Below are 20,742 nucleotides of genomic sequence, written 5' to 3'. Positions count from 1 at the left end.
AATCCACAGAAATTCATTCTGTATCCATAACAAAGACTAATGTAGCATTTTTCTGACCATATAAGGACTGTAAAGTAGAAAACTGTCATAAACTCACATCTCCACTTGGGCCAGGCAGACCCCTATTTCCCTTTTCACCCTATTTAGAGGATACAAACAAAGTGTCATGCAAAATATTATTAGCCCTTCAAGAGATTTTTCTTTGGTACTATACCACCTTTACTGATTTGATTTAGTACTTTAATGTATAAATGCACATTTTAAAGAATTTAAAGAATCTGAATAATTAGTAAGAAGAAAGGACAACTGACAGGCACCCCTGGCACTCCTGGATATCCTGGATCCCCTCTGGGGCCAGGTCTTCCCTAAACAGAAATATGTTGTATTCAACAGTTGTATTGTTGTATTCAATATATATATTCAATATCTATCTATCTATCTATCTATCTATCTATCTATCTATCTATCTATCTATCTATCTATCTATCTATCTATCTATCTATCTATCTATCTATCTATCTATCTATCTATCTATCTATCTATCTATCTATCTATCTATCTATCTATCTATCTATCTATCTATCTATGGTACTGATTTTAAGCATGACAAAACAGTACCACAAATCCATGTGGTCCAGGATCACCATCCTTGCCTGGCTTACCCTGTAAGGACAAATAAGGATAAGCATGAAGATTCATATAAGGTTGAGTTTTTCAGGATGAAGTACATGTTTTTATTTATCTTCTCATAGATTTTTTACTTAGGTCTCAAAAATACAGTTTTTAGACTGTAAAATGCCAAATGTTTGTGATCTTCATGTAAATCTTCATGTTCCTCAAAAAATCGTTGGTTGCCCTCTGCCACCTCTGGAGGGCGACCCCTTGCACCCCGCCCACAACTTGTTTGACCTGCTGACCTGTGATTGGCGCCTCAGGTTAATCAGGTCCCACACCTCCAGACTCACTAACAGCTTCTTTCTGTAGGGCTTTCAGACTTTTAACAAACACTATCCCCCCACACCCCATCCCTTCCTACCCACCTCACCAATCATGGCCTGAGTAACCCACATCACTCAGGCCACTCACATATGGACTCTATACTCAGAACAAATCCTTTTGCACTGCTTCCAAGCACTTTGCCCTCCAATGTGTGCCTTTCTCTTGTTTTGTATATATTCCTCTCGACTGTCTTTTGTTTGCTATTTATTCCTGAAGTCTTTACTATTTATATATTTTTCACCCTGCACAGTTGCCGTGGAGCACCCATAATTTCATTGTACAATGATAATAAAGAGCTATTCTATTCTAAAATAAAAATAGGTAAAATAGGCCTTCAAATAAATATATAAAAATAAAAAAATCTCAAACAGAAATTCAATTCAAATTAAAAATTCTTATTCAAAGACACATATGTGGTCTTTGAAGCAGTGACTTCTAATATATATGAAATGAGAATGTGACCATATCAGGGTTGGAGCTTTTTGAGGACCCTTTTAAGCAATGCTGTGCCCCCCTCAGTCTGAAGACACACTAAAAATATGTAGAATGATCACTTTCTTTGATTTAGAGACGCTGCTGTTGTCCCTGAACTGGGATGGCCTAAACAGAGAGCTTCAATGGGCTAATAATAAAACTATGCAACATAATTATGTTTGTTGTTGGTTGCTGCTGTCTTAGCAAAAATAATTTTGATGAAGTGATTACTATAATGTAGATAACCAATGACAGTCTTTTCTCTCGTCTTAAATGGCAAATCGCATTGAGTTTGATGTTGCATCACTGCCCTCTGCTGCTCATCCTCTTTTTCGTGCTATTCATACTGGTGCTGGTAACCCTTTGGTGCAAAGGGAAGGAATGAAAAAATAGGGGGATGTGTGAGAATTGTGGAATATCAGGCACAATAAATTGATTAACCAAATGCCATATGTTTGTACACAGTCAAATGGAAAAACTGAGTGGTAATGGGATGCTGTGTCTTACCTCTGGACCTGGTAATCCTCTGCCTCCTTTTGCACCTTTACTATATTGTCCATAACCAGGTTCTCCCTGGAAACAGATTAAAATAAGGACAAGAATCAGAAAGTTTCTTTAAAATTAGTGAATGTATTCAGTCGTCTTGAATTTTAATTCTGTACTTACCGTTGAACCTTTGCAGCCCTTTTCTCCTATATCTCCCTTGTTTCCTTTTAACCCCTAAATAAGAATGAAAAAATAAAAACAACTGAAGTTATGTTCTGATAATTTCAATGACAATATTTCTGTATTAGAGTGGCAGGATGTGGAAAGAGCAGTTCAGGGACCAAATGTTTAGAATTGTATTTTTAAATTGTATTTTTAAATATTATATCTGTATTTACTATGCTTCATTTGTTTTTCATTTTGCCTCATCCTTTTTGTAAGTTTGCTAGTTAATCATTTTAGAAAGGAATTAGAAATCTCATCTCTTTGGTCCCAAACACGGCAGCATGTTTTGACTACTTACCCAGTTGCTTTGAAATGCTTTGGGCAAAACAGTTCTGGTAATGCGCCTGTGATTTTTTCTCATAGTGTCACTATTCACACATTGGAAACATATGCCCTTCAAGATTATTTTTAAGTAATTTTTTTTCTTTGCCTTCTTTCATCTCTTCCCATTAGTAAACAAATGTTGTTGTTTTTTGTTCTGTCGATTGAAATTAGCAGGTTAGTGCAGGTTACTGTTCAATCAGCCACTGCAAAAGTAGGAAAATATTCAGCCCAGTCACCGAAGAGTGAACAGTGTGACGTGAGAAATCCTTGGGTCATGTTCCAAAACTAGAAAGGCAATGATGATTTTGTCGAGGGGTATTACATGAAATTGTTCCTGTACCTCTAACACGAGACCCCCTGAGACAAGCTCCGTGATCCGACCTTTTGGTCCAGGTGGACCTGGTGGGCCTTGTCTCCCCTGCAACATAAAAATTAAAATTACCCTCACTGAAAAAAACAAGACATAATATACACAACTGTCGGCATGAATTATGATACAATGCTGCCACAATAATAGTGAAAAAGAAACTACCTTAGGTCCTTGAGGTCCTGGGGCACCACTAATACCTTCCTGACCCTAAAATAAAAGTTTTGTTTTTCATAAACCAGAAAATTTTATTCATATTTGCTTTTATCAGGCAGTTCACGTGAATAGTTTTAGGGTGTGAATAACTCAAGACTCACAGCAGCTGTGGTTTTACTTTTTTGACGGACTCATTATCACAATACAAGCTTTCAAACCTGTACACACATACGCAAATTTAATTCTAACAGCATTACCTTTGGTCCTGGAGGCCCTCGACGTCCAGGAAAGCCCTGTTCATAAAGAACTTACACACTTAAGGTTAAACATCACACAAAAACATGTCATCCACAAAAATCTCAGAAAAAGCTTTGCTTACAACAGATCCCCTTGGTCCAGGTTCACCAAGTTGTCCTTTGTATCCAGGTAAACCTGGATCTCCCTAAAATTCAAGGAAACTTTGCTTTCAATATAAAATAAACATAACTGTTCAAAAATAAATATATGTGTGTCTGACTGACAGGATTTATTTATTAAGAGAGCAGTCTAAAATGTTACCGGCTGTCCATCCCTCCCAGGTGGTCCACGGGGCCCTGGTTGTGAACTGCCTGGTATCCAAGATTCACCCTATGAAAATGACGCTTCAAAAATGTAATAATACTTTATAGTTGCAGTTAATAAATAAATCTTGTTAGTAACTGGCATCTGTAGACTTTGACTGTCACTTTTAAAAGGTTTTTATCAGCCTTGGTAATGTGTTGTGTACCATAACCCAGACATAACCGCACATATTTCGAACTGGTTAAAAGTCAGTGCTTCCTCTGAAATTCTTCAACTCAGAATTTGTGTCAGAGCTTTGAGAATCCCCCTTTTCCCCCTGATGGCATGGATGCATGCTTTTTGCTCAGCCACCATCAAAGGAAATGTGATTTGAAGACTGGTAAATGTTGAATATCACAACACAGGAACACATATAGGGGTACACATATACATACATTGTATTTTCTGAAGCTTTTAGAGGGTCAGTTCTTTTAAACACTAGAATCACATTTTCTAGCATTCTTGTGCATTCAAATAAACATGAACAGTTCCCAGTAGTTCTTGCCCAAACAATTAGCTTTCTAATTGTAATATTTACATTGGTAAGGATAACTTTAACTAGCTAAGCTTCTTGAATGACAGCCATTGCTGAGCAATTCTGCAGACACATCTTTCACTGGTACAAAAAGAATTTAGCACAAGGCCATGAAGCAGCTTATCATTACCTTAGGTCCAGGCTGACCCGGTGGACCCTGTGGATGGAAAAAAAATATTCAAACATTTATTTATCAATTGTTCATTTGGGTAATTTTAAATGACGATGCAATGAAATATGATACCAGAGTCACTGAGAAGTGTAGCAACACAGAATAAAAAAAAGGTTTTGTTTTGTTCTTACTGGCAGTCCATCAGGACCAGAGGTCCCATGTATACTGGGAGGTCCGTCTTCCCCCTTTTGGAAAGTAATGCATTGAGAACATGCAGTGAAATTACAAACTCTTTAACCTATAATACATTTAAAAATGTGCTCTTTCAAATTAGAAGCCCCAACCCTAACCCTGAAAAAAGTTCAAAGCATTATAGGTCCACAGCTAATATGCAATATTTTCATACATCTGTTCCATTGCAGCCTGGGGCTCCCGGTGGGCCCGGAGGCCCCTGTAAGCCTGGGACACCCTATATAAAACACAACAGCCATGTATGAGGATCTGCAGGAATATGCATGTCTGTGATTCTTGCATTAGACTTGTATACACAACAAGACAACTCACTGGTAAGCCATGACTCCCAGCAAACCCCTCTTTGCCTTCGAGACCCTGTAATGACAGAAGCAAAAATAGCTTTCATTTTTAACATACATGTAGGTGTTACTGACTGAAAGACAAACAGACATTTTTTTTTTTTTTTTTACCGGATCGCCTTTTGGTCCTGCTGGTCCATCATGCCCAGTGTTTCCCTGTCATAGTAGGCAAACTTTTAATTAATCCCTATGGCATGGTATAGCAACACATACAGTCATGTAAAAAAAAGAAAAGTTTCATTCGACTATGAAGTACAAGCACACCCTTACTGACTCCATAGTATTTATCAGGGTAAGTACACAAGTGCTGCTAAATCAAATTAACTTAAATTAAAACTTAAATTAAATTAACAAAAAGCACCTCTAAAAAGCAGAGATTCTGCAGTTTGCTGGTCTGGAGCATGTAAGTGCATATTAACACTGTGCTCCAACTGAATTTACCCCCGAATCCCACTGCACAGTGCTCAGAGAACATTTCTATGTGAACAAAGCACAAGACTTCTACAGCAATGACAGACGAGACTGAAGTGGAGATGTTTGGTCATAATGCTCAGAACCACGACTGGTGAAACCAGACACAGCATATCAGTGTTGTGATGCTCCAGTCAACAAGAACTCAGAACTCAACCTGTATAGCAGTGCTGTGGCAGGATCTTAAGAGAGCTGTGCATGAACTAATACCTGCAAACCTCAGTGAGCTAAAGCAACATGTTAGTTGGTGAGTGGGCCAAAATTCCTTCAAAGGAATGTGAGCAACTGATGAAGTCACACTGAAAATGATTTCTTCTTTCTTCAGGCTGTTAAATCATGTGGTGTCCTTAGTTACTTTGTTATTTATTTACTGAATTTCCCGGAGGAACCTACCCGAGGTTATACTACACCATTTCATGTTGATTTTTCCTTTCATTTAACAAGTTCAATTAAAAATGTGTAGACATATAAGAAATTTTGAATTATATATCACGTATAATAATATAAGATCTAATTTAGACTGACACTACAAACTGTGTTAATATGAGAAAACTTAATCAGAGTTTAAGTTTTACCTTTAGTCCCATCGGGCCAGTGGGACCATCTGGTCCAGGACGTCCTGGTGGCCCAGGGGAACCTGGATTTGCTGGAAATCCTTTGTCTCCCTGTGTGTGTAAATGTATGAATGAAAAGTAATAGGACACAGAAAGAAAGGACATAAGGTGGCAACCAGTAAACAAACATTCATTGGTATTGTCACTTTATAAGTAAATACATAGCTGCTGCTTTGTGAATGCTTATGAAAATATTGCCAACTATAACTGGTATTGGTACATTTATCAGCTGTATGTGGTTAAAATGAGAGAAATTGCTATATTTATAATTGCAACAAACCTAGAGTGTAAACACACTGAAATATTTATCCATATCCTTCGTAAAGGATATATTTAGCCATACATCCATTTTCTTTTGTTTATTGATAAAACTGTACAGTCTACATAACAGTAAAAATGAAAACAATTTACTTCATCATTACATTTAGGGGGTAATGAATGACTAGAGAATTTTATATTTCTATGACGAATGTGTCTATTTGCATATATTCTAAGATGTGTTTCATAATTAAATTATTTGTTACTTTGAAAAATTATTTAATTAGTGGGGTGTACACCGTAGTCACGGGAAGTACAAATCTTGCTTTGAGAAAAAAAAAAAGAATGAAAGTTTTGTGAAAAGAAGAAATAAGTAGCTGTAAACTGCAGGAGGATGAACGGAGTCTTCGACACAGACAGTGAATTAGACACTTACCCTGCTGCCTTTCACTCCATCACAGCGGCACCTTGATCTTCCGTTGCACACACACTAGAAGAAAGTTTACATTTTTTAATTTCTAATGCACAAAATAAAAAAAGCAAAATAAAATAAAAACAACTGTGTTTTTGACAAATTGTCAAATATTTGTAATGTAATGCTGCTTCCTCAAAGTCAGTTGTCCTACTGACTGTAAAGTATTTTCATTTTGCATAATACTGCATATACTGCATTTAAAAAAAAAAATGCATAAATAGGTGATTTCTCAGGTTTTTCACCGTAGCTTTGGTGTAAAATCTTTTTCCTTTTTTGTTGATTTTTGTTTTGATTTTGCAGGCTACAGGTCCTCAAGGCAGTCTTTAATCATACTTTTTTTACTAGTATAGTGAGGGACATTCCTTGTACTTGGGGCAAATTTGTGGAGGATTACCACTTTTAAAGCAATTTGCCTTAATAACATCTCTGTGATGGGTTTGTAGCTTAAACCTTTTCGCTGGAACGTTCAAGACAATTTAACTACACAGTAAAGCAAGACACGAGTAGGCAAAGTTCTTGATGTTTCTCGCACGGGAGAGAAGTGGACAAACGCCGTTCCTTCGCTTGACCCCAGTTGCTCTTGTCCGCTCCCCCGTAACACTGCTCTTTTATTGAGGTTACATAGGTTCATTAACATATTACGTCTACATACACACAAAGAGTACCTTGCCTGTGCGTTGTGTAAGTATGTGTGTTTGTGCGTGACTTCCCTAAACCTGCTGGTCTGGAAGTCCAGCAGTTCATCTAAACAAAAGGCACGTAGACTAAAACAGACATAGATACGTTTATCCTACCACAAAACAATAAGAGAAGGTACGACCGTGTGAATGCCAGAACACTCTGGGAGGCACACAGAGTCTCCACAGACTACTAAAGATCAAACCTCTACCAACATGACATTGATTATAAAACTCTAAGCATATATGAGTAGATATTTCTAAGCATAAATGACAATCCACTATATAAACCTGACACTCTGCTGTGTTAATACCCTCCTGAGTCTCTATTGAACACGGTGGCCTTTAATTAGAAAGCTGCACACATATTTGCTTGTCAGCAGTGAAAAAGGTTTAGTGAAGCTAACAGACTTTAAAAAGTGGGGTAATAAAGTATAGAAAAAGAGTAATCTGCACAGTGTTGTTTGTAGTCTAAATATTAGGCCACCCTTGAGACAAAAGCAGCTTAGCAAGAACAGCTACAATGATAAAACCGTTATACCTAATTACTGGAAATTTATTACATTGGTCATTAAGCTATAATTAATTCAGTTTTTCAGCTTTTTTTTTCTTTTGCACATGAAACAACATCAAACTTTTCCATGACCTACCATAAAAAGGCCCACCAACATAGCACACTGAAGAGTGCTGTACACATTACCTAATGGAGTGCATCAGCAAACAGGCTGAAAAAAAAAGCATCACATTTCTTTGGAAGATGTTTAAAAAAATGGTTTCAGGATGCTTTTTTCCAGTAAACAGTCATTAAGGTCCTCACAGAGTTACCAAAAAGAGAAAAAGAGAGTCCTATACAGCATTACTATTTAAGAAGTTACTGATCTACAGGTTTGAGAAAAATATTCAATGTCATTCTTGAACCTATATTTTTTTAGAGGAAAAGAAAAACACTGTATTTAGATACAGAATTGAGTTGTTATGTGGTTTTCTCTCGAGCAATGTCGATTAATAAGTCAGTACAGCTCAACAACAAGCCCAGTCCATGCAGGGTGACATGAAGGAAAGCAACACAATTTTTTTAATCCAGAGTCAGCCACAAAAGAGACCATGTCCCATGTGTTTATATTTTAAAAAAGACAGTCAGTGCAGTGATGGATTGTCAGTGCATGCAAAGCTTAATTTAAAACAGTCAATAAAGCTAATAAGGAGAAATAAGAAGGATCTTACCTTTTTTCCATCAGTCATCCCCAGCATTGCAGCCAACAGGATTATAGGAATTATGAATGTTGGAGTTCCCATGGCTTTTCTTTCTGCATTTACATCAGTAGTTTGGGAATAACCACAGGCACTCCAGGGGGAATAGGTGTCTCCTTGAGTGCTCTCCTCTGTAACCAGCTTTCAAATTTCACTCATCTACCGCAGTGCTTTGGGTGATGTTACGTGACGGCAGTCCTCAATCAAAGTTTCCCCAATCCGACTTTATGACTTTAGACAGTACAGCCCGGAGAAGTTGTTTAACTTGACCTTGAATAGAGAGGCGGTCTGAACTTTCTGTTGTGTTTATTCCCAGTCAAAACGCTTCTTCTCATCTCACTCTCGCTGGTCCCTGCAGCGGACGTTTCTCACTTTGGTTTTTTACTGGCATGAGGACAGGAGATAAGATGGAATCTCAAGTTAGGGATTAAGCTACTTGGCTAGAGCTAAATGAACTTCATGAAAATCATTTTGGGCTCTGAATTTGGGTGAGTAGCGAATACTTGTTGTGCATAGTGGAACTAGTCTTTTAAAAATCCTTAATCAGTTGCATGCTCCCACTTTTTAAATGTCATAACTGCATGTTCTGTATCTTCTACCTTATCTCTCACTTTCATACAAAGTGCCCTTTGCCTAACAGGTGTTTTTGCTGTTTCATTCTTTTGTTTTAATCCACAGGTGGCAGCACTGAGGCCAGCAAGCAGCTGTGAAGTGGACTTGAGAGATGAAATCCTCGGTTACTCCTGCGACTTTGTTTGCTCTTTGGTACGTCTCATTCCAATATTTTTAATAACTACAATATTTTTGCAGAACTCAATATGAGGCACATGTTAGCTTTTTGGTAAGAGTATTCAGATAATAATGCTAATTTTTATGACTGAATCAAAAAAAATAGTCCTTAACCCTTGCTATCTTTAGATTCCACTCAGACCTCTTTGACTGAACGTAAGCTATGACACTCACATTAATAACTCTGTAAGTGTGTTTACCTGAAGACAGGCATTCTTCTGGCCTGTTTATTCAAATATGCAAACATCTGTATGCTTGTATACTAGAAGTAAAACGAAGATCTGCTCTGAGGCAGGCACAGAGGCACATACTTTCACTTTCAAATACTAAGTGGACACCAAGGTGATAACAGTGAGTGGGAAAGATTTGCTCAGAACATATCAGACTAATAGATCAAACTCCATACAAGGGTCTCTCTCTTGGTCATTTACAGTTGTGTAATAGCATCCAGTAGGTGCTCAAAAAGAAAAGCGCTAACCTTTTAACACTCTTGTTTTCACAGGTGGATGCTTTCCCTCATCTTCTTTGTGCAGCAGCTCAAGGCAGTAAGAATTATTTTATAGACATTTATATTCATACTTAACATAACTATTATACATAGCATATCTACTCCGAGTTCTAGTACTATATTGCGAATAAATTATACATTGAGTAATGAATAGTAATGAATTTTAATTTAAGAAAATCACATTTCATTAATTTTTGTTGCCACATTTTTAAACATGTTAATTTTACTTTAAATATATTAGCATTAGCTTTAGATAGCTATCCCCATCCATTGCAGAGCTTAGTCCAACTACAGTGGCTCAGGTTTGAATGAATTCTTTCATGTAATTTGCTAAACACACTTGAATTACATTTTCCTTAATGCAGCCGGTGCTACTGCTACTGTTAGAGCAGCCAGGACTGTAGTTTTATGTTCAGTTTATCAGTGTAACATAAGCATAGCCCCGACTCTGCTGTTCAGTGAACTTAACATGTTATTGCTTATCACAATCTGTATGTCGCTATGCAAACAAACATACCAAACAGATAGACTCTTAAGTTAGGATTTGCTAAGTATTTCCCAGGGGAATCTCACTGCACCTGGAAGACTGTTCAGCTCCTCATCTGTTGATGTTGTTTATCCCTGGTACTTTAGGTTAAGCCGCATACTATGGGCTTTTGCACACAAATACTTCAAAATGCTAAACTGGACGTGACAAATGTATTGGTTGAGTTCCTGTTTTGCCTATTTTTTGTCTATACACAGTATGTTTATAGTAGCTACTTAGAGAATACATCATAATAAAATAGAGAAAATGCAAATGATATATATATATATTTAAACAAATTTTAAAATAACAAATAGACTGATCAACTTCCAAGTATCACAATATTTTTCTGAACCAGGCAGCCAAGCTGAGCATTGTGCTTTCCTATACTTTTAACTCACTGACCAAAGTCAAAGCCTTTTATTTTAATTAATAATCATGGCTCAACTATTGTAGCAAGCAGAACAGGGCAGGTGGTTTTGTTGCCAAAAAAGTGTGCGAGTGGTAAAAAGACCATGTTGTTATCCAATAGTTTGTGTTTAATACTAAAAAATTACTAATAATAACTTTCACATTTGATATTCTCAAATGTCTCACTTTGTGTTTTCTTGCACAAAGCATTTAACTTTAATATTCACAGAGTTTTAATACTTAGCATTATTCACATATGACACCATTGGCAAGCAAACAGTTATAGCTGTGGTCAGAAGTTTACATATACTCATCATGGACATACATGGATGTCATTTTAATGATTTCTTTCACATTGCGCAAAGTGGATGGAACAATGAAACAAGAGGACTACTACTTGAAATGAATTTGAACACAAATAGGTCGCCCAACAAGAAAATGATCCTAGACATAACGAAAGGCTAACAAAAAGCTTCTAGAACCAGCTCTTTATCCTCTTGATGATATTCGAGTGTGCGTAAGTGTTTGCCAAACCACTCTACACATGTCTACATGTGTTTTGAAGACTTGGAGAAGGTATTCGACAATGCTCCTTGAGTAGCGCCCACTGTGGGGGGTGCTGCGGGAGTATTAGCTGTCTGGCTTGTTGCTATAGACCGTTCAATCCCTGTACAACTGCAACAGGAGCATGGTTCAGATTGCTGACAATGTTAGACTTATTTCTGGTGGGTGTTGGACTCTGCCAAAGCTGCCCTTTGTCACCAATTCTGTTCATAATTTTACTGGACAGAAATTCTAAGAGTAGACAGGTGATGGAAAACTTTAACTTTGGTGGTGTTTGTTGGCTAGAGGTGGCACAGGCAGGGATAGCTCAGTAGGTAGCGTGGTTGCCCCATGATTAGAAGGTCGGGGGTTCGAATCCACTCAACGGGAACCTGAGGGTCCCTTTTGCACTAGAGCAGTTTACACCTAAGTGTAACGTGGTGAGAATGACAGTTACCACCTCCACTTCAGAGGCTGGATGGAGCCTTAATGCTCAGTCTGTGCCAGGAAACCAGCCATTTAAAATGGACTCCACCAATTCTTCCATGAAGCGTGGTGAAATATTTGGACAGAATTATGGTAGAAACTTGTTGATAGCTATGAAAAGTGTCATGTCAAGGTATAACTCACCAAAGGACATTTATACCAAATATTAAATGGGGTATGTGTATATACAGGGAGTGCAGAATTATTAGGCAAGTTGTATTTTTGAGGAATAATTTTATTATTGAACAACAACCATGTTCTCAATGAACCCAAAAAACTCATTAATATCAAAGCTGAATGTTTTTGGAAGTAGTTTTTAGTTTGTTTTTAGTTTTAGCTATTTTAGGGGGATATCTGTGTGTGCAGGTGACTATTACTGTGCATAATTATTAGGCAACTGTGGAGTACTTGGACGCGTGTGATGGAGCATTGTCCTGCATGAAAATCATGTTTTTCTTGAAGGATGCAGACTTCTTCCTGTACCACTGCTTGAAGAAGGTGTCTTCCAGAAACTGGCAGTAGGACTGGGAGTTGAGCTTGACTCCATCCTCAACCCGAAAAGGCCCCACAAGCTCATCTTTGATGATACCAGCCCAAACCAGTACTCCACCTCCACCTTGCTGGCGTCTGAGTCGGACTGGAGCTCTCTGCCCTTTACCAATCCAGCCACGGGCCCATCCATCTGGCCCATCAAGACTCACTCTCATTTCATCAGTCCATAAAACCTTAGAAAAACCAGTCTTGAGATATTTCTTGGCCCAGTCTTGACGTTTCAGCTTGTGTGTCTTGTTCAGTGGTGGTCGTCTTTCAGCCTTTCTTACCTTGGCCATGTCTCTGAGTATTGCACACCTTGTGCTTTTGGGCACTCCAGTGATGTTGCAGCTCTGAAATATGGCCAAACTGGTGGCAAGTGGCATCTTGGCAGCTGCACGCTTGACTTTTCTCAGTTCATGGGCAGTTATTTGGCGCCTTGGTTTTTCCACACGCTTCTTGCGACCCTGTTGACTATTTTGAATGAAACGCTTGATTGTTCGATGATCACGCTTCAGAAGCTTTGCAATTTTGAGACTGCTGCATCCCTCTGCAAGATATCTCACTATTTTTGACTTTTCTGAGCCTGTCAAGTCCTTCTTTTGACCCATTTTGCCAAAGGAAAGGACGTTGCCTAATAATTATGCACACCTGATATAGGGTGTTGATGTCATTAGACCACACCCCTTCTCATTACAGAGATGCACATCACCTAATATGCTTAATTGGTAGTAGGCTTTCGAGCCTATACAGCTTGGAGTAAGACAACATGCATGAAGAGGATGATGTGGACAAAATACTCATTTGCCTAATAATTCTGCACTCCCTGTAATTGACTCTCTCTATATAATTCTGACCCTGTGTTAGTTAGACAAAATCCAAAATACATTAAATATTATGCATGTAATATTCTATTTAAGACACAGCTCAAAACAAATCTGTTTAAACTGGCTTATTCGCTTTAATGCTGATTTTATCTGTTGTCACGCTCTGTTTTGTAATTTTAACTTATTTTATGTATTTTATGACTATTGTTCCTTTTATTAATTGTGTTTTTTGTAAGGTGACCTTGGGTTTCTGAAAGGCGCCCTCAAATAAAATGTATTATTATTATTATTATTATTATTATTATTACTACTTGTTTAAATATTTTCTGTAGCAATAGAAAAATTCCAGCGTTTTCTATTCCCACAAAGTGCATTTGGTTATTACACTGAACCCCACTGTCCTATTAAAAGTATAACTGACCATTGCACTTCATTTTCTGAAAGTTGGGGTGCATCCCATGAAGTTTAGATCTAAAGAAGACAGGTTTATCAACAGATGTGCAGAAGGGTCTCACTAATTTTCACCAGTGTAAATATTTAGTGGCCTTAGAGAAAACATTACTAATGTTTTCAACACAGATATTTCTGCGGTGCAAAACTCCCAGAAGACACACACACACTGATGTTTGAACTCAGTACAGGTTTTCAGTAGAATGTCAAGACAAAATAATTCTTATCAAGGTCAGGTCTATTTAGCCATCAGTGTGAGAACACTGATATGTGCAAAGCTTTCTAATCTGCACTGTTCAGTCTCTATAGGAAACTATATTTTTTCTCAAGACTGAGAATCAGCAAATATAATCAGCCTGCTGTTCTCTTCTAATGCTTACGAGCACCTGTGTTTTGTTTGTTTTACTTTTCTTTTTTCAGGGAAACACTGAAGGCCCGTGTGAAGGTAGAGACTGCTCTGTATGTCGGTGTCTTCCTGCCAAAGGTGCACGGGTATGGACTGTTTCTCTTCACAACGTTATGAAATGGAACAGAAACTTAACTTGGTTTTTAAACTGAAAGGGTTTTTGTCTTCATTAGTCTGTCAGGACTGTTATGCAGGATGCTTTACTGTTGGGGTGGATTTAGCAAATCATTAGTTTCTCTAATAATAATAATAATAATAATAATAATGATGATGATGATGATGATGATGATTATATCTCTAGAACAGGCAAAAAAGAAAACAGTTGAGTGAAACTTAATTAAGTCACACAGAGATCTGCATTGTTGTTATTCTAAATACAAGCCATGAATATCTTCACTGGAAAAAGTGTTATTTTAACAGTGTTTTTGCTTTGTAGGGCGCTCCTGGTAGACTAGGCCAGGAAGGTCCACGGGGACTAATGGGACTGCAGGGACGTGAAGGGCTTCCTGGAGAGAAAGGCAGGAAGGGAGCAGCTGGATCACATGGCCCAGAGGGGCCTAAAGGAAGTCAGGTTAGTGTTAATTTCCATGTTGGTGTGAAAAAAAAAAAAAAAAAAATATATATATATATATATATATATATGGGTTCAAAATAATGCCAAAAATGTTAAATGATGAATTTCCTCTTTATTTTTTGAGACTAAGGATGGATGAATAGCTATTGCAATAAATGTCTTTATATTACAGGGAAAGACTGGTGCTCCTGGTTTTCCTGGTAGAAGTGGTTTACCAGTAAGTAAACTACTGTTTTTTATAGATTTAATTCCAAATGTCAAAAAATAAACATCTCATACTGACAGCAATAACTAATTTCATGTGAGTAGGCAAGGGTCTTTTTACCCTCTGGGTATCCTGACTTCCTCTTTTGGTACAGAAGAAATGCTTGTTAGGTTAACTTGTGATTCTAAATTGGCTGTAAGGGTGAATGTGAGCTATGTAGCTGGCCTCTCTCCCGATAACAGCTGGAATAGGCTCCAGCTCTCCTCGACACTGAATTGAATTGGCAGCTGAGAAAATAGATAGATGGACTTCTCTTATGTGCTGATCATTTATTTTTCTACACTGTCAAAGAAGTAATCAATATCAGGCAGTCTGTCAGTGAAAATATGGTGTCCGCAGTTGTGTAACTGCCCAATTCTTACAGTTAAAATATTGGAGGCTCATGTGTTATTCCCTCTAGTGGACAAATATAATACACACTGCTGGTGCCAGTGTGGTTCTCTTTACTACAACTTGAAGCTGTATCTTCAGTATGCTGGTTTACTTAGTCATCCACCACTATATAATTATAGTTATAGTGGCCTTTAGATATCACTGCTGTAAAGGATATGTACATATCATTTTAAATTAACAAGGAAGACAACAACTGTCATTTCCAACACTCTGTGTTTGTACGTGACCACAACTGTGCTGTTTTTCTCAGGGTCACCCCGGAGCAGGCGGTGAGCCTGGGTTGCCAGGATTAGATGGTTGTAACGGGACACAAGGTAGGCCGGGAATCCCCGGTTTGCCTGGTTTGGATGGCCTCCATGGCTCACCGGTAAGTAGAATACTCATGTTTTAAATTATTCATTCAATGGCGAGACCTTCAGATGTTCCACCATCCTCTTTGAAGACATTTCATTAGTGGTTTAAAAAAAGAGTTACATTACTCATAGTGGACATGTTTTAGGTATCTCTACACTCAACTACCTTTCAGTACAATACAAGTGGTAGTATGATACTTAAACAGAACAATATCTATCAATGACACATATGCAGAATTTTGTTGCTGCTTCTTCTTCTTTTCTTCTTGCTTCTTTTTAAACTGCCTAAAAGACCCTTTGTGGCAGTTTCCTTTGTAAAAATGGTGACCATTGTAACAATATTAAATATATCATGAGCTTTAACTGTGTTTTTGTCAGGGATTACCTGGGCCTAAAGGAGATAAAGGAGAAGCTTCATATTTAGATGCACTTCCGGGAGTTCCTGTAAGTTCTCCTACAGTTAACACCCCTCTTTGTGTGCATTCCAGAATCATTTGTAATATAGATGTACCTTGTCTGTAAAAATGCTATCCTCTTTTTCTGTCTTTTCTATTTTAATTTGCAGGGTGAGCGTGGGCGAGATGGACAGCCTGGCCCTCCTGTATGTTTTTTAAAATTTGAACAATTGAACAATATCTTAAAACTTTCTCTCCATATTGTGCTCTTCATACCAACTGCTACCCGAACACTGCATTTTTAACATGACCGCATGGTTTCCTAAAACAGGGAAGACACGGATTTATTGGTCCTAAAGGTTACAGTGGTCCCCCTGGCCCTCCTGGCCCTCAGGTAATAAATAGATAAATATTTATGCATCTTTTATTTCAGTATCATATATCACTGAGTGTCACTTGTGCATCTGTGTGCATTTAGGGTTTAGAGGGAGCTGCAGGCGTGAGAGGACAAACAGTGAGTCATAAGTTTCACAGTATTTGACAGTGCTTGCTGAAAACTATTATACGGAGATACACATATGCAAAGCCAACACTTACTACACTTTTGGTTATTGGGCAGGGTGATCCTGGAAGATCACTGACAGGTGACGCAGGTGATGAGGTAAGAAACCTTTTTGGTAATCATGAATTATCTATCATTAACCACGTTTTTTGGAATGTGAATTTGGTTTCACTAGCCACCAGTGTTGGTCAAGTTACTTAGAAAAAGTAATCGGTAACTAATTACTGATTATTTCCCAAAAAATGTAATCCCATTACTTTACTGATTATCCATCCATTCGCTTCCGCTTATCCTTTCCAAGGTCACGGGGGGCGCTGGAGCCTATCCCAGCTGTCACAGGGCAAGAGGTGGGGTACACCCTGGACAGGTTGCCAGTCTGTCGCAGGGCTAACACATAGAGACGCAGACAACCATTCGCACTCACATTCACTCACAGATTCACACCTATGGGCAATTTAGATTGACCAATTAACCTATCCCCCCTAACTGCATATTTTTGGACTGTGAGAGGAAGCCGGAGTACCCGGGGAGAACCCACGCAAACACGGGGAGAACATGCAAACTCCACATAGAAAGACCCTGGCCTGCTGGTGGAATTGAACTCAGGACATTCTTGCTGTGTGGCAACAGTGCTAACCACCTTTACTGATTACTTATTTTGAAAAGTAATTAGTAACTTAATTACTTTTAAAAACATGATTTATCTCCTAAATAGGTGATAAAGCAATAGATCTTTCAGCCCAATTCTACTTTTTCTGCATAATCCATCATATAAAATGTAATCAAATGAAAAAGTCTCTTTTTAAAACTTGTTTTATTAGTTTTAATCTTTTAACTTTATGCATCAAGCAAACATTAAATTATATGCCACATTCTCTGACTGGAAGAAATTTGTTTAACATTTAAACCTATTTTCTGCACATTCCAGCATATAAAATAAAACAGTTTTTTGTGTTTACGCTCACTCTTTCATGTAAAACACAGCAGAAAATAAATAAAATCAAAGACTAAGCGGTCCTGTTGCTCTATTTTCACCTGTATAGCAGGAGTGGGGCAGGCGGAGGTTTGCCCTGGTGCAGGTGTGCTGCAGCGGTCAGTGGAAGGATACCGCAGTTTCTCTGTGAATTTCACATTCCAGCGGCAGCGTATTTGGTGCTTGCGCGGACGTTTAGGGGTTTTTACGATGTAAAAAGAAGTTTTCGCTGCACTCGTTACATTATCCACTGTTGATCTGCACACAGCTGGAATATCGCACTCGCTTACGTCATTGTCATGAGACACTTGCAAAAAAAATCACGGTTCTAGTAACGCAGCATGCTTACGGGAAAGTAACAGTAATCTAATTGCCTTTTTTTGCAATAGCAATCCCATACTTTACTCAAAAAAAGTAATCGGATTAACGCGTTACTGCCCATCTCTGCTAGCCACACCCAGCATCTAAAGACCTGCAGGCTTCACTTGCTGAGACATGGCCAAAAATGGTGGTGATGGTGTGATGGTCTGGGTCTTCTTTGCTGCTTATGAACCTTTGTTTACTTCCCGTAACTGATGTAACCACGAATTCTACCAGATAATCCTGAAGGAGAATGTCCAGCCATAGTTTGTGCCCTGAAGGTCAAGCATGATCAGGTTATGCAACAGGACAATTAAATACAGCAAAACACCACTATGAATGGTTCAATAAAAAAAAACAACATGTAGGGCTTTTGGCATGACTTTGAACAATCCATTCATGCTCAAAAACCCTCCAGTGTTGCAGAATCAAATCAATTTGGCAAATGAGAATGGGCCAAAATTTCTCCACATTGATGTGAAAGACTCATTACCAGTTATTGTGAACACTTGGTTGTATTTCTTCCTGCCAAGGCTGGCACGGTCAGGTATTTGGCAATATATATTTTTTTTACTTTTCTCCTTTTATAAATGATGCGAAAAACTAAGAAATCAGGAAAAGGGAAAATGCTTTTTCATGATGCTGTATATTTTAATGTATATGGACAGTCAAATACCTCAAAAATGTCATGTTACAGGGTGAACAGGGCCCGCCTGGCCCACCAGGACCAGAAGAAGTTGTAGAATATCCTCCACAATTTCTTTCACCAAAAGGAGGCAAGGTGAAGCCTTTTTTTTTCTTAAAGCATTTGATTTTTAACTTCTTCATATTTTTTATGCAGATGCAACAATATTAATCCATGTTTTTGATCATTTCGTGTCTACCCATCCATACAGCTTTTTATTTTAATTTACAAGTTGCAGTTCAAACTCTACTCTTCCACCTGGATTTTTGTTTTATAATTTCATCTTTTTTTTGGTCTTTCTCCCAGGGTGACAAAGGTTTTCCTGGCCCATGTGGACTAAAGGGCTTAAAGGTGGGTTTTGATATGCCTGTGTACCTAGAAGTCATGTGTCAGAGGAAAAACAAATAACTCAATTATTGTTTTTTCCTATCCAGGGTGGTAGTGGCGACTACTACCCTCACGAATTGAAGGGAGAGCAAGGAGTCCTCGGATTTGTCGGATTTCGGGTAAATGATTTAAATGACACTGGACAATACACTTAGACAAAGACAAGTGAATATACATAAAAACGTTTTCAGCTCCTTCTTTCCATCTGTAGGGTCCTCCAGGATTACCTGGCAGGGAGGGACTAGCAGGACCTGAGGTGCAGCTTACATATGATGTTATTATGTCTTACTATACTTTGGCATTCTTTCATATTAAATACATTAATACATTTTCAGGGTTCTCGAGGACAGAGGGGACTTCCAGGCATCAGTGGAAGAACTGGACTAAAGGTGACTTTTCTTTATACATCAGTGAAATCAGTATTACAATTTTAAGAAAAACAGAATGCCACTGGGAGGAAAAGTTAAAAGGCTTGGTTTGATATAGATATAGACACTGTTGTTGGTTCTTCAGGAGACACGTGGTTAGCATATTTGCTATACATTTAGAGAAGGACTGTAAATGAATTACTGACATCTGGTGGTTACTTAGTGGAAAGGGTTGCTAACTGTTATACTCCAATGAAATTCCTTGGTCCGTCTTCTCACCTGTAGAAAAAATGCACATCGGTGCCATTTCTTTTCCTAACCATTCTTTCCATCTTACACAGGGTTACCCAGGAGATCCAGGTCTCCCTGGTGATACAGTCCTTCTTAATGGAAGTCATGTGAGAGGTGAGACCACAGCTCCATCTGTACTCTTATTACTACATTTTTTTCCCCGTTTTTGTTTACATGTAAAATGTAACAATATATTAGTTTCATAAATAAAAAAAATTCTGTCACTCTGCTGGGTGGAGCACTCAAGTTTTGCGAATGTGATAACTCAACAACAAAGTGATGTAGGAATTTTTTAGTTGATAGCATAGGTGCATCTGCTAGGAGGGTGAGGGGTAGCACAGACAGCTACCAATATTTTGATAGCTTGCAACAGCTGCTATTCTGCTATTCTTTTATTTATCACTGTCAAAATACAGATTTAAATAAAGTGGTTCACTGGAGCTGTACAGTGTGATATTTACACTTACACACTGGGGGAATACTGGTGGTTGTGAAAGGGCTTCTTTCAGCTTGTTTTCAGCTTGAATTATGTCAGTCACAACTACACTACACTGTGACTATATATTTACTAAAATAATAAAATAACACAGCAATATATGTAGAGTATCACTTTAAATAAACACCTTTAAGTCACTGTTTTGCTTGTAGATTTATGGTTCAAATACAAATAGGTCCATAAATCCAACACCGGAGGCACTGACTTTAAAACAGATGGTTAAGATGGAATTAAAGTTCGTACTTTTATTCAAGGGATTTGACAAATAAATTAGCATTAACCATTTTCATATATATAGTTCTCCATCTTCAGATGCTCAAAGGTAATTGGACAAGTTAATGATATTTTAAATACCTTTTAAAATATCATTCCTTTCTGAAAAGGAAATGACTTGGAATGAACTCAAAGTCTGTTTTCTGCGTCCTTGATCACAAAGTAATCAGTAAACAGGCCTCACCTGGCCATGAAACTGCATGTCTCCAATTACTTCTGAGCCCCTGAACATGTCTAAATGCAAATCTGCATTTTCCTCACATCTGGACTTAA

General features: G+C 38.0%; 2 protein-coding genes across 2 annotated transcripts in view; one reads left to right on the top strand and one right to left on the bottom strand.

Annotated features, from left to right (window-relative positions):
- LOC102289227 (collagen alpha-5(IV) chain) overlaps positions 1-9,055 on the bottom strand; it is a 22,606-nt gene extending 13,551 nt beyond the window's left edge. The window contains exons 1-18 of the mRNA XM_042218840.1: positions 8,591-9,055; positions 6,651-6,704; positions 5,918-6,007; positions 4,983-5,027; positions 4,843-4,887; positions 4,685-4,747; positions 4,470-4,523; positions 4,297-4,323; positions 3,590-3,658; positions 3,411-3,473; positions 3,289-3,324; positions 3,041-3,085; positions 2,849-2,926; positions 2,140-2,193; positions 1,981-2,046; positions 619-663; positions 312-365; positions 98-139 (exon numbers count right to left, since the gene is read on the bottom strand). Coding sequence (XP_042074774.1) covers positions 98-139; positions 312-365; positions 619-663; positions 1,981-2,046; positions 2,140-2,193; positions 2,849-2,926; positions 3,041-3,085; positions 3,289-3,324; positions 3,411-3,473; positions 3,590-3,658; positions 4,297-4,323; positions 4,470-4,523; positions 4,685-4,747; positions 4,843-4,887; positions 4,983-5,027; positions 5,918-6,007; positions 6,651-6,704; positions 8,591-8,662 — 1,002 coding nt within the window. The 5' untranslated portion in view covers positions 8,663-9,055. The remainder of the gene's footprint in view (positions 1-97; positions 140-311; positions 366-618; positions 664-1,980; positions 2,047-2,139; positions 2,194-2,848; positions 2,927-3,040; positions 3,086-3,288; positions 3,325-3,410; positions 3,474-3,589; positions 3,659-4,296; positions 4,324-4,469; positions 4,524-4,684; positions 4,748-4,842; positions 4,888-4,982; positions 5,028-5,917; positions 6,008-6,650; positions 6,705-8,590) is intronic.
- LOC102308429 (collagen alpha-4(IV) chain) overlaps positions 8,826-20,742 on the top strand; it is a 25,307-nt gene continuing 13,390 nt past the window's right edge. The window contains exons 1-18 of the mRNA XM_005912836.3: positions 8,826-9,105; positions 9,296-9,382; positions 9,909-9,951; positions 14,109-14,180; positions 14,531-14,665; positions 14,841-14,885; positions 15,577-15,693; positions 16,058-16,123; positions 16,245-16,280; positions 16,406-16,468; positions 16,553-16,588; positions 16,694-16,735; positions 18,667-18,750; positions 18,961-19,005; positions 19,089-19,160; positions 19,253-19,297; positions 19,377-19,430; positions 19,751-19,814. Coding sequence (XP_005912898.1) covers positions 9,342-9,382; positions 9,909-9,951; positions 14,109-14,180; positions 14,531-14,665; positions 14,841-14,885; positions 15,577-15,693; positions 16,058-16,123; positions 16,245-16,280; positions 16,406-16,468; positions 16,553-16,588; positions 16,694-16,735; positions 18,667-18,750; positions 18,961-19,005; positions 19,089-19,160; positions 19,253-19,297; positions 19,377-19,430; positions 19,751-19,814 — 1,060 coding nt within the window. The 5' untranslated portion in view covers positions 8,826-9,105; positions 9,296-9,341. The remainder of the gene's footprint in view (positions 9,106-9,295; positions 9,383-9,908; positions 9,952-14,108; positions 14,181-14,530; positions 14,666-14,840; positions 14,886-15,576; positions 15,694-16,057; positions 16,124-16,244; positions 16,281-16,405; positions 16,469-16,552; positions 16,589-16,693; positions 16,736-18,666; positions 18,751-18,960; positions 19,006-19,088; positions 19,161-19,252; positions 19,298-19,376; positions 19,431-19,750; positions 19,815-20,742) is intronic.

This window comes from Haplochromis burtoni, unplaced genomic scaffold, assembly GCF_018398535.1.
Source record: "Haplochromis burtoni strain Fernald_Lab_line unplaced genomic scaffold, NCSU_Asbu1 Contig_3, whole genome shotgun sequence".
Lineage (NCBI taxonomy): Eukaryota > Metazoa > Chordata > Actinopteri > Cichliformes > Cichlidae > Haplochromis > Haplochromis burtoni.
Note: the sequence above shows the minus strand (reverse complement) of the source record. Positions and strands in the feature narration are given on the sequence as shown.